We start from the raw sequence: 14,287 nt of genomic DNA, 5'->3' as shown, positions 1-14,287 counted from the left end.
TGCCTGCTGCTCCTTGGCAAACACCACCTTGGGCTCTGGGGACAGATGGGGACACAGAATCAGAAACCATTTGAGTCACGAAAGTCACAGAGAGACCTGGCTGAGGCTGCTGTGGGTGATGAACACCCTCCTCCAGCTCTGTACTCACTGAACCCAAAGAGGCCCATGGTTCATCCACACATGCCACCGCTGCCTCACGGGCAGCTCAGGAGGAGCAAAATCATGGGTGAGAGACTATGAATAAGCATTACTTGATAACAGAAACTCACTGATGCCAACTGAGCCCCCATGAGCTGCTCAGTGTGCGTACATGTGTGTGTGTGTGCGCACACACACACACACACACACACAAATAGCACTCCATAGATCATCTGTGCTCGGTTCTAGATGATGTCATAGAATAGGGCAGCCTGTTTAAACTAATGCAGTAGCTAACTTATGTGAGTTATAAGGGAGAAGGGCCCATGGTGACTAGTTAAGTCACTAGTCACTCCTGACCATCCCATAGACTGGAAATTAACTAAGAACAACTACAGTTACTTCTTGGTAGCAGTGAGTGTAGTATGAATAACAGCACTTGAGACATCTTCAAGGTCAGAGGACAACATCACCAACTGTGTGACCTACAGGTGGCAGGCCACCTCGGTCAGTAAGCATAGCTGGAGTCAGAGATAGCGGAGGAAGCATTTCAATCCTCTTAACTGGGCAGGTACTACAGGTGACCTTTTTGCTTGGACCAAGAGGTCAGGGTCAGGATATAGGGCTCTAATTGGTTAACTAAAATATAATTGCCTCAGTCTTTGCCCAGTTTCTGCCATAAGTCCTATATAAAAACTTTCAGACAAAGAAGTTCAATGCCTTTTCGAGACAGGGTTTCTCTGTATAGCCCTGGCTGTCCTGGAACTCTGTAGACCAGGCTGGCCTCGAACTCAGAAATCAGCCTGCCTCTGCCTCCAAGTGCTGGGATTAAAGGCGTGCGCCACCACTGCCCAGCTTGCCTAATGTCTCTTAAGGAAACCTACTTCCACTTCACTTTCTCCCACAAATGTTGGAATCTCATTGTCATTGGCATGAATGAATAAATCAAGAGCCTTTGTCTCTGGTTGACTTTTGGTGGTCGTTGGGTTTCCGATGCCTTAAGTCTCTGGGCCAAGGACAACTGGACTGAGAAAGGTCTTGTTCTCAATCCTGCATTATACCCAGGGAAAGGGGGGAGAGTATTCCAGAACACCTAACTGAACCCTCACAGCCTGTGGTTCAGAGTTAATACACTTTCAAATATGATCATGTGATTAACATTCCTCCCTACCCTGGCTGAACATGAACTAAAATTTCTCTTTAATAGGCACCTCATGTGGGACTGGATGAGGCCACAGAGAGCTGTGTGAGAGACCTCAGGCAGACAGAGAGACATTAGTCACCTCAGCCCTGCACACAGGTGGGACCAGAGTCCATGGCACCAAGGAACAGCTGAGCAGGCACTGGGAACGTGAAATGGGACATTACAGCATGAGGACGCTTTGTGGGACACACGAGAGGCCCTGGCCAAGATGAACACACATCCAGCAAATGCACCAGGACCAGGCACAGGAATGAGACTGGCAAGGATGACACTGAGTGGGAAAGACACCAGGCCGGCCATAACCCGGCTCATGACATTGGTAAACTAATGCAGTGTCTCAACACCCACCTGTGACGTCCAGACGGAAGGACACCTTCTGTCCCCCAGCCTCGCAGCTGTACTCCCCAGCATCTGCCTTGCCCGCCTGCTGCACCACCAGCCTCCTGGAGCAGCCAGAGGCCTCCACTCGCACCTTTGAGCTGGAGATCAGCTTCTTCCCGTCTTTCAACCATGTCACCTCAGTCTGGGCCTGGGCCACCTCGCAGCTCAGTGTGGCACTGGCCCCTGCCTCTGCCTTCACCTCGCTGCGTGCCTGCTGCTCCTTAGCGAACACCAGCTTGGGCTCTGGGGACAAACAGATGCGCAAGGTCACAAATATCATTGATCAGGAAGGCCACACCAGTGAGAGTACTGGACGGTGCAGTGGGAGGGTGGGACATTGTTTAAGTTTTTCACTGACTGATCCCAGGAGAAGCCACAGTCCCTCTCAGCCCAAAACCACAATAGATCTGTGAGGTTTCAAAAACCCCGTTTCCAGTCAGCCCTCTGCCCTGTGCTGATGGACCAGATGTAAGCTCTCAGCTACTGCTGCAGCAACATGTGTGTCTGTCTGCTGCCATGCTCCCTCCATGGTGACCATAGACTAATCCTCTGGGATTGTGAGCCCCCAAATTAAATGCTTTCTTTTACCAGTGGCCTTGGTCATGGTGTCTCTTCAGAGCAATAGAAGAGTAACTGAGACACGCTCCTTCTGAATGCCTAGGCTCTCTCCTTCCCTGCTGACCACTCTTGCATTGAGAATCTGTTGTCTTATTGTAGTAATCTGGATTAGATTCAGTCTAGAGTGTTTTGTTTTCTAACTCTAACTTACCTTGAAGTTATCAGACTATAGGTTATTCTTGTGACAAGAACCCAAGTCCCCTAATATGGTCAGGCAAGAGAGACACCAGCTGAAAGCAAACAGGCCGTCTCTACCTCAATACCCTTTTCTGTACGCCACTGCCTCTTCTCTGAGTGTAAACATAACCTGCCCGTGTTCTGGGGCAGAGACATCCTGGACTTAACTCTAGAATCACAAATAAATCTAAGATTCACAAAACTAGATTGGCTGTGATCCTGACCCTCTTTTTTTTTTTTTTTTTAACGTGTATGGGTGTTTTGCCTGCATGTATACCTGGGCACCAAATGCATGCAGTGCACACAGAGGCCAGAAGAGGGCACCATATACCACTTCCAGACTGGATTTACAGATAACTTGTGAGCTGCCATGTGGGTGCTAGGTATTGAACATGGGTCCTTGGAAGAGCAGCCAGTGCTCCCAACCATCTCTCTAGCCCTTGCTAGTCTGTCTTATTAAAGACATACAATACCTCTGTGGCAGTCTTGTACCTAATGGCAACTGTTTACCACCAGATCCTCTCTACTGTGCTGGCTGTAGCTGGCCTGAGAAATGTCATTTTCAACCCACCCCACAGCAATTGTCCCATGGTGATGGAAACTGGACACCTGCAAAACCCATTTCATTTCTACCCGTCCCTGTAGAGCTTGACATCTCTCAAGAATGTTTAGTAATCTACCACACCTGATGCCAGACTTGGCATTATAAGCATGATACTTTTGAAGATACTTTAAAGCTTTTAAACTCACTTTGCAAGATGCTCACTGCTAGTATATAGTGAAGAATGGTCTTTACATTAGTCTTTGTATGCAGGATTCTGTCTCCATTCATGTGTCTTTTGAAGAAATCTTATAATTCATGAATCTGTTTTTCCCCTAACCTCTGTGCCTTTTGTTGGGTGTCCTTCCTAGTTACGCTGAAAGATGTGGTGACAGCTGGCATCTTTATGCTGTTCCTGATCTTGGAGCAAAGTAATCCAGTCCTCAATTTGCATACAGTGCTGCTTACCAAGCCAAAAATCGATTTAATGACATTTGTTACAAATTTTAAGAAATGACTGGTGATAAATTTTGTCAAATACTTCTTTTTAATTTACATTGCTGAGTTTTATCCTTTTTTCTTTTTTGTTTTGAGATAATTTCACAGTTTCCGTCAGTCAGATAAGGGCAGGGTGAATTCTCACTTTCTAATATTCAGGACTGCTGATCCTGGGCTATGAATTTCCTTCTCAGGGGATAATCTTGTGGGTATGCCTCTGAGGTCAGTTCATTAATATTGTGTTTCACAAACTGTCCTTAATACCCATAATAGGTTGACCTAAAATATGAGTTCTTAAATGCCAGCCAGATTTTAGTATGCTATACTATCTACATACAGAGGACTGAAGGCTCGCCTCCTTTTCTGTCTCTAAGGGGATAGCTGTAAACACAGAATAAGTAACCCTCAGAATGCTTGAAGGCCACTAAGGGTCCTGTAATCTGGGCTCTGGGCTGTGACTAACCCACCTGACATGTGATTGGTGAGTTCCTACCCCATTTTTTAAATACAGAAATGATTAAACTATCATTTTTATCTATACCATCCCTTGCTTAAATTTTTAGTGATCATTTTTTTAATGTATGTGAGCACACTGTCACTGTCTTCAGACACTCCAGAAGAAGGCATTGGATCCCATTACAGATGGTGTGGTTGTGAGCCACCATGTAGTTGCTGGGAATTGAACTCAGGACCTCTGAAAGAGCAGTCAGTGCTCTTAACTTCTGATTCAACTCTCCAACCCAAACATAATTTTTTACATTTCCTTATTGTATATGTCCGTGTGCATGCATGTGCACTCCACAGTGTGTGTGTGGAGGTCAAAGAACAACGTCCAGTCCTCCCGCCCTGTGGCTTCTATAGATGGAACTTAGTATGTCAGGCTTGGCAGCAAGTGGCTTTACCTAGTGAGCCATCTCTCCTGCTCATAAGAGAAAAGGCAGTTATTTTGTTCACAAGACTGGTCACAGTTCCTGCTCTGTTCCTTGGGTGTGACAGTTGTCCTCAAATTGTGGTGGCTACCCGTGTGGCCTCCCACTTTGTGAGTTCACTATTGGCTCCTCCCCAGTGGCTGTTGGTGGCGTTTCAAATCTTAACTTTCAGTTCCCTTGAGTAAGACAGTCCCTTGAAATTTTATCAGACGTGAATATATTTGGGTCTTCTGTGGATTTCTATGCACTTTGATCCTCTTACTACCTTCCGAAAATATGTGACTTCATGATCCCTTTTAGATTTGGGAATTGAGACGGGCTCTTTGTGTTGTTATAAGTCTAAAATTTCTCCTTCCACCAGTGTTGTCAAGACAATAGACAGTTGACAATGTTTTCTACATGTTAACTTGGGCCTTTTATTAATGCTTTAACTGAAAACCTGAGCTGCATATTACATTAACGCACTGTTGGAATTCAGCTGCTGCTCAGGACGTCGTATCCCACAGCAGCAGCCTTTCCCTCTCAGAGACACTGACAGGCTCCTGACTGAGACACTGCCCAACACCTCTAGCTAAGAGACTCCACGTTCACGCTTTCCTGCCTAGGAAAGTGAGTTTACATCCCAGAGGCTGTTAGTGGCCATGCCCTCTGCCCCCAGCCCCTTTCCTGACTCTGATTGCAGACTCCCGCTCTAAAACCTCTTGTCCTCAAAGAGCTGGAAGCAGAGACTCAACATCGGCCATGTGGACCCTAATTCCTCTTCAGACCACCTACCACACTGCTTTCTGTTTGTCTGTCTGTACATGGTGTTAAATAAATCCTAATGCTGAAAGAACAATCTCTGTCTCAGTGTCCTCTATTGTATCTGACACCTTCCACACACGTTTATGGAGCATGACTTCTTGTTATACGTTATAGTGAGAAACAATTAAGTCAAGCTGGATAAAATGTTCATCACATTCTGGTTTGCTTTCTATTGCTGTGATAAACGCCACGGCCAAAAGCAACTTAGGGAGAAAAGGGGTGATTCGGAGCTTACTTATAGGGCATGACTCACCACTGGGGAGAATCAGGATAGGAGCTCAAACAGGAAGTGGAGCAGAAACCATGGAGGAATGCTGCTTACTGGCTCATTCTCTCGGTTTTTTTACATAGCCCAGGCCACTTGCCTAGGTCAGATACCCACAGTGGACTGGGTCCTCCCACCTTAATCACCAACTAAAACAATCCCTCAGACATGGCCACAGGCCAGTCTGTTCTGGGTCATTCCTCTTCCCAAGAGACTCCTGGTTATATCAAGTTGACAATAAAAAGTAACCAACATATATTTCCACACTCACATCATTTTTTGTGTAAACATTTGAAATGTACTCTTTCAGCTATTTTCAAGCACAGGGTACATTATTATGGTGTGTTTCCCAAGGCTCATGTGATGGATATTTGGTCCTTGGTGTGGAGATAACTGAGGTCCAAGGGCCTGAAAGAGGTGAGACTGGCTCACTGGGTCCTGGGGGACCAGTCAAATTCACACCATCAGACTTGGTGGCGAGAACCTTTGCCCTCTGGTTCATCTCACTGGTTTCTTTTTTTTTTCATTTTTAATCAGCAAATAATAAATTATATGGCACCATGTAATGTTTCAATAACCTGTCTACATTGTAATCAAAACAAGATAATTAATATATCTACTGTAGCAACTATTTATTATGTCTTGTGGTGAGAACCTTTTAAATCCTCTTAGCTGTCTGGAGATTCATTATACATTGCTGTCAAGTAGAATCATCTTACTGTGCAATAAAGCACCAGAACCAATAATTACCTTCTAGAAAGTTTGATAAGATTTATCCATACCCCCTTTTCTGCGGTAAATTACCTTTGGAGTTTTTTGTTTGTTTGTTTGTTTGTAGATTTATTGTGTGCATGTATGCCTGCAAGCCAGAAGAGGGTGCCAGATCTCACTACAGATGGTTGTGAGCCACCATGTGGGTGCTGGGAATTGAACTCAGGACCTCTGGAAGAACAGCCAGTGCCCTTAACCTCTGAGCCATCTCTCCAGTCACAGTAAACTAGTTTTTATACTTATGTTTCAAAAAGACACCACGACCTTTCAAATTTTCTATTTCTTTTTGTGTTACTTTTTATATAACTTCTAGAAAATAGCTGAATAGTTTTATTTTTTAATTTTTCATATTCTTTGAAAATAAAACTTAGTAAAGATATAAAGCATTTTTCCCCTTTTTTGTCTTGTTTTATTTTGTTTTGTCGGTATGCTTATTCAGAAATCATTTCTTATTGATGGGATACTTGAAATGTTATCTAGTAACACACACAGGTCACTGTAAGAGAAGACTCCTTAGTGAAGAAAGACAAATGCACATCTCAGATTTCTAATGAGTGGAGGAGGTGCAGACAGATGAACTCCTAAGGACACTGTGGACAGAGAGCCCCAAGACCAGAGCTCACCTTGTTTCTCTAGGGTGCAAAAAAACCCATAAGCTGTGTCTTCCACTTTTTCCAAATATTGCTCCAAGGAGACCACTGTTACTGACCAGTTTTCTAACCGGCCTTTAAAAAATGAGACTCTGCCCAGGGATAGCTGTCTACTGTCACAGCAGCACACCCACAAGCTCTCTGCTCTTTCCTTACCACACACAGACACGGCAATATATGTGTGTACACGTCAGTACAGGCACAGACCTTTATATCTCAGAAATCAGGAAAGAGTAGTCAGGTACAGCACCGGAAACAACATAAGTCAGCTTTTGTTATAAGAAAATCCAATTATGATTAGGGGAATCAAACTTTCCCTAGTTGTATTTAAATTGAATGAAAATGTTCCTTATGAACAAGACCATTCATGCTGGAATTGGGCATGCAGGACCTGCAGACGCTTGGACATTCTCAGAGTCCAGAAAGACAGATCTCGCTTACCCAAATCCTAAACACCAGGAGGAGCCAGGAATATCCCTGGGCACCAGTCAGCAATGCAGAGAACACCTGGGATGTTTGGGGATGATAAATACTACCACATAAAAACAAGGACTCAGCTCTCCTGACTTAGTTGCACAACTTCTGCTGACACAGCCAAGCCATGGACGTGAAAACAATGTGAAAGATTTAAGGCTTGAAGAGGATAAGCCCCCTGCAGTAGTGTCAGGGTCCTTCAAGTTATTAGTCAGTCTTAACATCTCATCCAAATGAGCAACATTAGTGCCCTCAAACAACTGACCTGCCACATCCAGATGGAAGGATACCTTCTGTCCCCCGGCCTCGCAGCTGTACTCCCCAGCATCCGCCTTGCCTGCCTGCTGCACCACCAGCCTCCTGGAGCAGCCCGAGGCCTCCACTCGCACCTTTGAGCTGGAGCTCAGCTTCTTCCCGTCCTTCAACCACGTCACCTCAGTCTGGGCCTGGGCCACCTCGCAGCTCAGTGTGGCACTGGCCCCTGCCTCTGCCTTCACCTCACTGCGTGCCTGCTGCTCCTTGGCAAACACCAGCTTGGGCTCTGGGGACAGACAAGGACACACAGGGTCAGGAAGGCCACACAGGGAAAGGGTCTGAATGGGTGGCTAGGTGGAAAACTATCCCCCATGCTCTGCACTGGCTGTGCCCAGGAGAAGCCCTAGCATCTCTTGGGACAAAAACCAGTTCATCCACATATGCTGCCACGAATTCAGGGGCAGCTCCAGCATGGTAGTTGCACTGCAGGCAATGATAGCCATTACAGTTAAGGCACTTAGGATCTGCTCAGGACTCTGTCTGACCCTGAGACCATAAGAAAGCCTGTCACCCTTGCTACACCTGTTTTCCCTCACTCTGACACCTGTAACCACCTGCACTTGGCTCTTCGGTGGCAAAGAGGACATCCACGATGATTTTATTGCCCTGTGTTGCATGTGCCTCACAAGTCACTAGGGTTGGGGGAGAGGTGGAAGGCAGACCTGCTTCTACACTGTCTGTTCTGAGCCCACCCACTGAATATTTAGGTCTCATTATTGCTTTTGGTTTCATTTTAGATTTTGTAGTATCCCGGCATCTGGTATAGCGTGCCCCCACGTGGATCTCTGACCATGGTTTAGCTCCTCATTTTCCCACTTGGACAGAAGCATCCCTTGGTACATTTGAACCAAGAGTGATCACCTGCAGGTCTCCCAGACTGTGTGCACTTCGTTTATCTTCTTCATGGTTGCTTCAGAATGTTTAATAATGTTCACAAAGCACGTCGGCATACCTCATAGGACTTGGGACTGGTAAGGCGATGCTTTTGACATGAGAGTGAATCTAAAAGTGTCACCTCCCGTGCAAGCATGGCCATGCTTCCTCTGCACCACCTGTGGTCTAGAAATCATTCTCAAGTCTCATACTAGGCAAGGATTTTGGCATAAGAGGGCAACACAAAACAACACCCTCAAAAGACCATCACTCCTCAATTACTGAGTTCAAAGACACCAAAATGGCTGACATGCTAGACAAATAATCATTTAATCTACCCAAAAAGATGGTCAGTGAGTTCATGGAGGAAACAAACATATGGATAAGGCCAGGAAATCAGTTCAGGATGTAAATAAATCTGTAATGCAGAAGAGATGGCCAGAAACATGCATAAGAAACTGAGCAAGGGCATCAAGATCTTGAAACACATACATACATACATACATACATACATACATACATACATACATATGATATATATATACATACATACATATGATATATATATACATATATATATATTATAGAAATGAAATTTTCAGTTAATAAGATTTAAAATGTATTGGGAAGTACCACAAGCAGGCTAATCAAGCATACGAAAGTCTATCACGGGTGGAGAACACCAGGAAAGGCTACAGCCAGACAGTGGTAAAGAAAAGAAATGTGACCATGCCCACAACATCCGGGAACTCTGGGATATAGTCATCAAGTCTATAAGTCTATGGGGCAGGAAAAGATTAGGTACAAACTAAAGGCATAAAAAATGAGTCAATGAAACTATAGAAAAAAAATCCCCAACTAAAAGATGTGGGCATCAGAACACATGGGGTATTTACAGCCCCCAAATAAACGTGACCAGAGAGTCTTTCCTATGATGTATGATAAGGAACATGCTAAAACTCAACAGAGACAATGTTAAGCTCCATAAGAGGAACAGAGAGATGGTGCAGCAAATAAAGCACTTGCCACCAAGCTTGGCAGCCTGAGTTCAAGCCCCAGAACCTACCTGGAGGAGAAAACGGACTCCTGAGAGATAACTCTGATATCAACATGTATGCACCATGTGCTCGCACACACAACTTAAAATGTCATAACCTTTGAAAAGGCAAACCCATTAGAATAACCTCAGACATCTCAGTAGAAGCTCCCAACCCTAGGAAAACAAGGGATGATATATTCTATGCCCTGGAGGAATAGTCCTAGCTAAAAGGACTATTCCAACAAAGTTATCTCTTAAAATCGACAGAAATAAAGACAGCTCAAGAGAAACAAACTGAAGTAACTGGTGGCATCCAAGACAACACTTGCTTAAGACTCTAATAAGAATCCTAACCTCTGAAGAGGAAAAAAGTCTTACTCACAACAGCATGTGGATCAATACATTTCACGAGAAGAGTAGATGAACAAAGGAGACTTAGAAAGGATTCAGTTGTGACCAATCCAGTAAATGAGTAAACCTCATTAACAAAAATAGGGAAAGGGAAAAAAGAAAACCATCTGGCAAGATGACTCAGAGGTTAAGAGCAATGGCTGTTCTTGCAGAAGACCAGGGTTCAATTTCCAGCACCAATGTGGCAGCTCACAACCACCTGTCACTCCAGTTCCAGGGAATCTGATGCCTTCTTCTGGCCTCACACATAAAATCAAAATAAATCTTTTTTTTAAAGAATGAATAGTAATCCAACTAGAACAGCCAACCAGGAAAATGATCAATAAAATTGCAAGAATCAGAAAACACTTCTCAATAATAATCCTAAGTGTAAACAATCTTCACTCCCTGACAGATGATTGGATTAAAAAATAAAATCCAGGCCGGGCGGTGGTGGCGCACGCCTTTAATCCCAGTACTTGGGAGACAGAGACAGGCGGATTTCTGAGTTCGAGGCCAGCCTGGTCTACAGAGTGAGTTCCAGGACAGCCAGGACTACACAGAGAAACCCTGTCTCGAAAAACCAAAAAAAAATAAAAATAAAAATAAAATAAAATCCAGGGACTAGAAAGATGGCTCAATGGTTAAAAGCACCTGATACTCTTGCAGAGGACCCAGGTTCAGCTCCCAGCACATACCTCGTGGCTGACAACCACCTGTAACTCCAGTAATGGAAATCTGACGCCTTCTTAACTCCACGGGCACAAGGTGCAAATCTGGTACCCAGACACATTCAAGCAAAATGCTGATACACGTAAAATAAAACAAATAAATCTAAAACTATTTTAAATATGTCACTAATTGTTTTAATACTGAACTTTTTGTAATTTAAAACACACACACACACACACCTTACTGGTAAATTCAGACTTGGGAAGGGATGGATCAAAAACATGGAAGCCTGAAGCAAGCAGGGGTAGCTAGACTCAGATCTCATTAAACAGTGTTCAAGGCAAGATTAGTCAGAAAATACAGAGTTCACTATGCATTAATGAGAGAAGCAATTCATTATGTCAAAGATATGTAATAATTACGAATGCATGGATTGTCCCAAAGGACTGACCTGTGACGTCCAGACGGAAGGACACCTTCTGTCCCCCAGCCTCGCAGCTGTACTCCCCAGCATCCGCCTTGCCCGCCTGCTGCACCACCAGCCTCCTGGAGCAGCCCGAGGCCTCCACTCGCACCTTTGAGCTGGAGCTCAGCTTCTTCCCATCCTTCAACCATGTCACCTCAGTCTGGGCCTGGGCCACCTCGCAGCTCAGTGTGGCACTGGCCCCTGCCTCTGCCTTCACCTCGCTGCGTGCCTGCTGATCCTTAGCGAACACCAGCTTGGGCTCTGGGGACAGACAAGGACACACGTAGAGGGTCAGAGACACGTCTAGATCAGGAAGGCCACCTACAGAAAGATTGGATGGGGCAGCTGGAAAGCAGGATATCACTCAGGCTCTAAACACTGTGTCCAGGAAAAGTCCCTGGAGCCTCTTAACACACAACCCCAGTTTATCCACATAGCCTGTCACCACTGCTGGGACCACTCAAGGGGAGACATGGTTACTACAGTCCTCCATGGACAGGCTGTGAGTCATTGCCACAGTGGCAATGGAGCATCTCCCCAGGACTTGTAGGGCATGCCTCATGGAGCTGAAAATCCTGACTCTCCATATCTTTTCCTACTCTGCATAATTTTCAGCCATGGCACCTGCTAAAGGGAGCTCCTGGGCCATCTGTGACCCTGTGCTGTCTGTCTCACTGATGTCTCCAGCCATCAGTGTCTATATTCCTCTGTATAGCCAGTATGCAAGAAGACCCTATTCTTAGTAGTACAGTTTCTTCTTCATATTTATTTCAGGAATCTGTTTATATATTACAGCCCTTATCCTCCCTCATAGTAGGTATGACCTGTGGGTCTTATCCCAATGACAGATGGTTAGATGTGGCTTATCCATTTTGTCAAGAACAAAATTTGATGGGTTAAAAAAGGGAGTGGGCGGGGAATGCACTAGCATGTACTTTGGCTAATATGTAAACTCAGTTGCAGATTAAGTAAATGCAAGGGCCCCAAATCACAGACACAGCAACAGGGAACATGTTTCTCCACTGGTGCCTGCATGGGACTCTCAAGTGCCTCTTGGCTTACTGTTCTCTCTGCTTCATCAGTAAACTAGCTAATTCTGTCAAGGACCTTGCCATATCTCGGCAGAGCCCCTTGCCCTCCCCCTGCCCGACTCACGGATCTGAGGAGGATTGTTCAAGCTACACTGCCCACAGCATGAAGTGCATTTCCTAATGCACTTATGAAAACAGCACTAAGCTGCAGAAGACCCTGTCCCTCCTGCAAGATCCCCTGAGCTTAGCCATACGTGAGAGAACAAGAAACAAGAGAGGCTAAGGGGTGAAGTGGAAAGAGGGGACAGCAAGGGACGCTTGTCAATAAAGAGTACATAATACTCTTGCAGAGGACCCAAGTTTGGTTCCCAGCACCCAGATTGGGCTACTCCGGGCTGCCTGTAACTCCAGCTCCAGGGGATCCAGTGCCCTCTTCTGGACTCACTGAGTACCTGCACTCACGTGCACATACCCACATACATATACACATGGTTAAAAGGTAAGGATAAAGCAATTTCTAAAGGAAATAGGACCAGGATCTGGCTAAGCCATGGCCAGCCTTCAACACCTCCATCCAAGGCTAGCTTAGTTGTGCAACACCCACCTGCCACATCCAGACGGAAGGACACCTTCTGTCCCCCGGCCTCGCAGCTGTACTCCCCAGCATCCGCCTTGCCCACCTGCTGCACCACCAGCCTCCTGGAGCAGCCTGAGGCCTCCACTCGCACCTTTGAGCTGGAGCTCAGTTTCTTCCCGTCCTTCAACCACGTCACCTCAGTCTGGGCCTGGGCCACCTCGCAGCTCAGTGTGGCACTGGCCCCTGCCTCTGCCTTCACCTCACTGCGTGCCTGCTGCTCCTTAGCAAACACCAGCTTGGGCTCTGGGGACAAACAGTGATACACAGGGTTAGAGACATTGTCTAGGTCAGAAAGGCCACAGGGAAAAGAGATGGCTTGGGCAATGGAGGACAGTACTTCCTCAACCTTAATGGATGACTATGATTCTCACCGCACTGTAGGGCTTCCTGCCTCTGCTCAGTTGACTCTGCCAATACTGTGTTGTAGATTTTTATCTGTGACACTCACAGCAATCGGCTCTTTGGTTCCTGCCTTCATCCCATACCCCTTGTCAGATCTCCATGTCAGTGCTATGCCTACTGTATGAAATGACCTACAGGCTTATTTCCTTTGTGAAGTGTCTACAAAGGTCTCCGTGAGCAAGGGATAACTGTTCTCACTACTATTTGATACATTTTTCTCCACGAAACTATTTGAAGACTCGGTTGCTATTCCAGTTATTCAGAATGCGTGAGACTTAACTGAGTTATTATTCTCACACAGTTTACTAGTAACCAGCCAGACTTATCACCATAAAATGCCTTGTCATATTCTTTTAAAAATAGAATTTTCATGTAGACCTCATAGCTTGTTTCTCAACATCAGGGAGGCGGGGGTCTGATGGCGCACTGCTGTCTGAGAGCACTACACGTCAGTCAGGATTGCAGACCACCCTAGAAGTCCTCAAGGCTCGTCCTGCACAGAAGGCCAGCAGCTGTCAGTCTCAGCTTCTCCCTCTGAGGACATGGAGCCCGGTGCTAACATTGACAGGAATGTAGGCTGACCGGACAGGAGACAGGAGACACTCACTCCTCAATGTTCCTGAGGTCAGAGCAGGAACTCTATGGGGATCTCTGATCCCAAACTGAAGGCAAAGGGTCAATGGTACTTGCTGATAACTAGACACTGTTGTGGGGTAGGGGAGGGAGAATTGAGACCATACACAAGGTCCAGACTGAGTCCCGGATCTCATACAACAGCAAGATGGTTCTGGAAACCTGTAACTACAGATTACCTAATAGTAACCCCACTCGAGGCTTACAAAACAGACCCCTCCTCCACCTTACGTATTCATCCCCAGCCTAGCTGCAGGAGAGAAGGAAGGATGGGAGTTTGAGAGATGAAGGCTAATGTAAGGCAAAGGAATGACAAATAGGTACCTGGTACATCCAGACGGAAGGACACCTTCTGTCCCCCGGCCTCGCAGCTGTACTC

The 14,287-nt window shown here is 45.7% G+C and overlaps 1 protein-coding gene across 1 annotated transcript in view; it reads right to left on the bottom strand.

The window, feature by feature from the left end:
- Obscn (obscurin, cytoskeletal calmodulin and titin-interacting RhoGEF) overlaps window positions 1-14,287 on the bottom strand; it is a 113,094-nt gene that overhangs the window by 82,211 nt on the left and 16,596 nt on the right. The window contains 5 exon segments of the mRNA XM_028776488.1: window positions 1,691-1,966; window positions 7,716-7,991; window positions 11,191-11,466; window positions 12,841-13,116; window positions 14,233-14,284. Of these exon segments, the coding sequence (XP_028632321.1) occupies window positions 1,691-1,966; window positions 7,716-7,991; window positions 11,191-11,466; window positions 12,841-13,116; window positions 14,233-14,284 (1,156 nt within the window).

This window comes from Grammomys surdaster, unplaced genomic scaffold, assembly GCF_004785775.1.
Source record: "Grammomys surdaster isolate TR1022 unplaced genomic scaffold, NIH_TR_1.0 270, whole genome shotgun sequence".
Lineage (NCBI taxonomy): Eukaryota > Metazoa > Chordata > Mammalia > Rodentia > Muridae > Grammomys > Grammomys surdaster.
The sequence above is the reverse complement of the archived record's forward strand: the minus strand, read 5'-3'. Positions and strand labels throughout refer to the sequence as shown.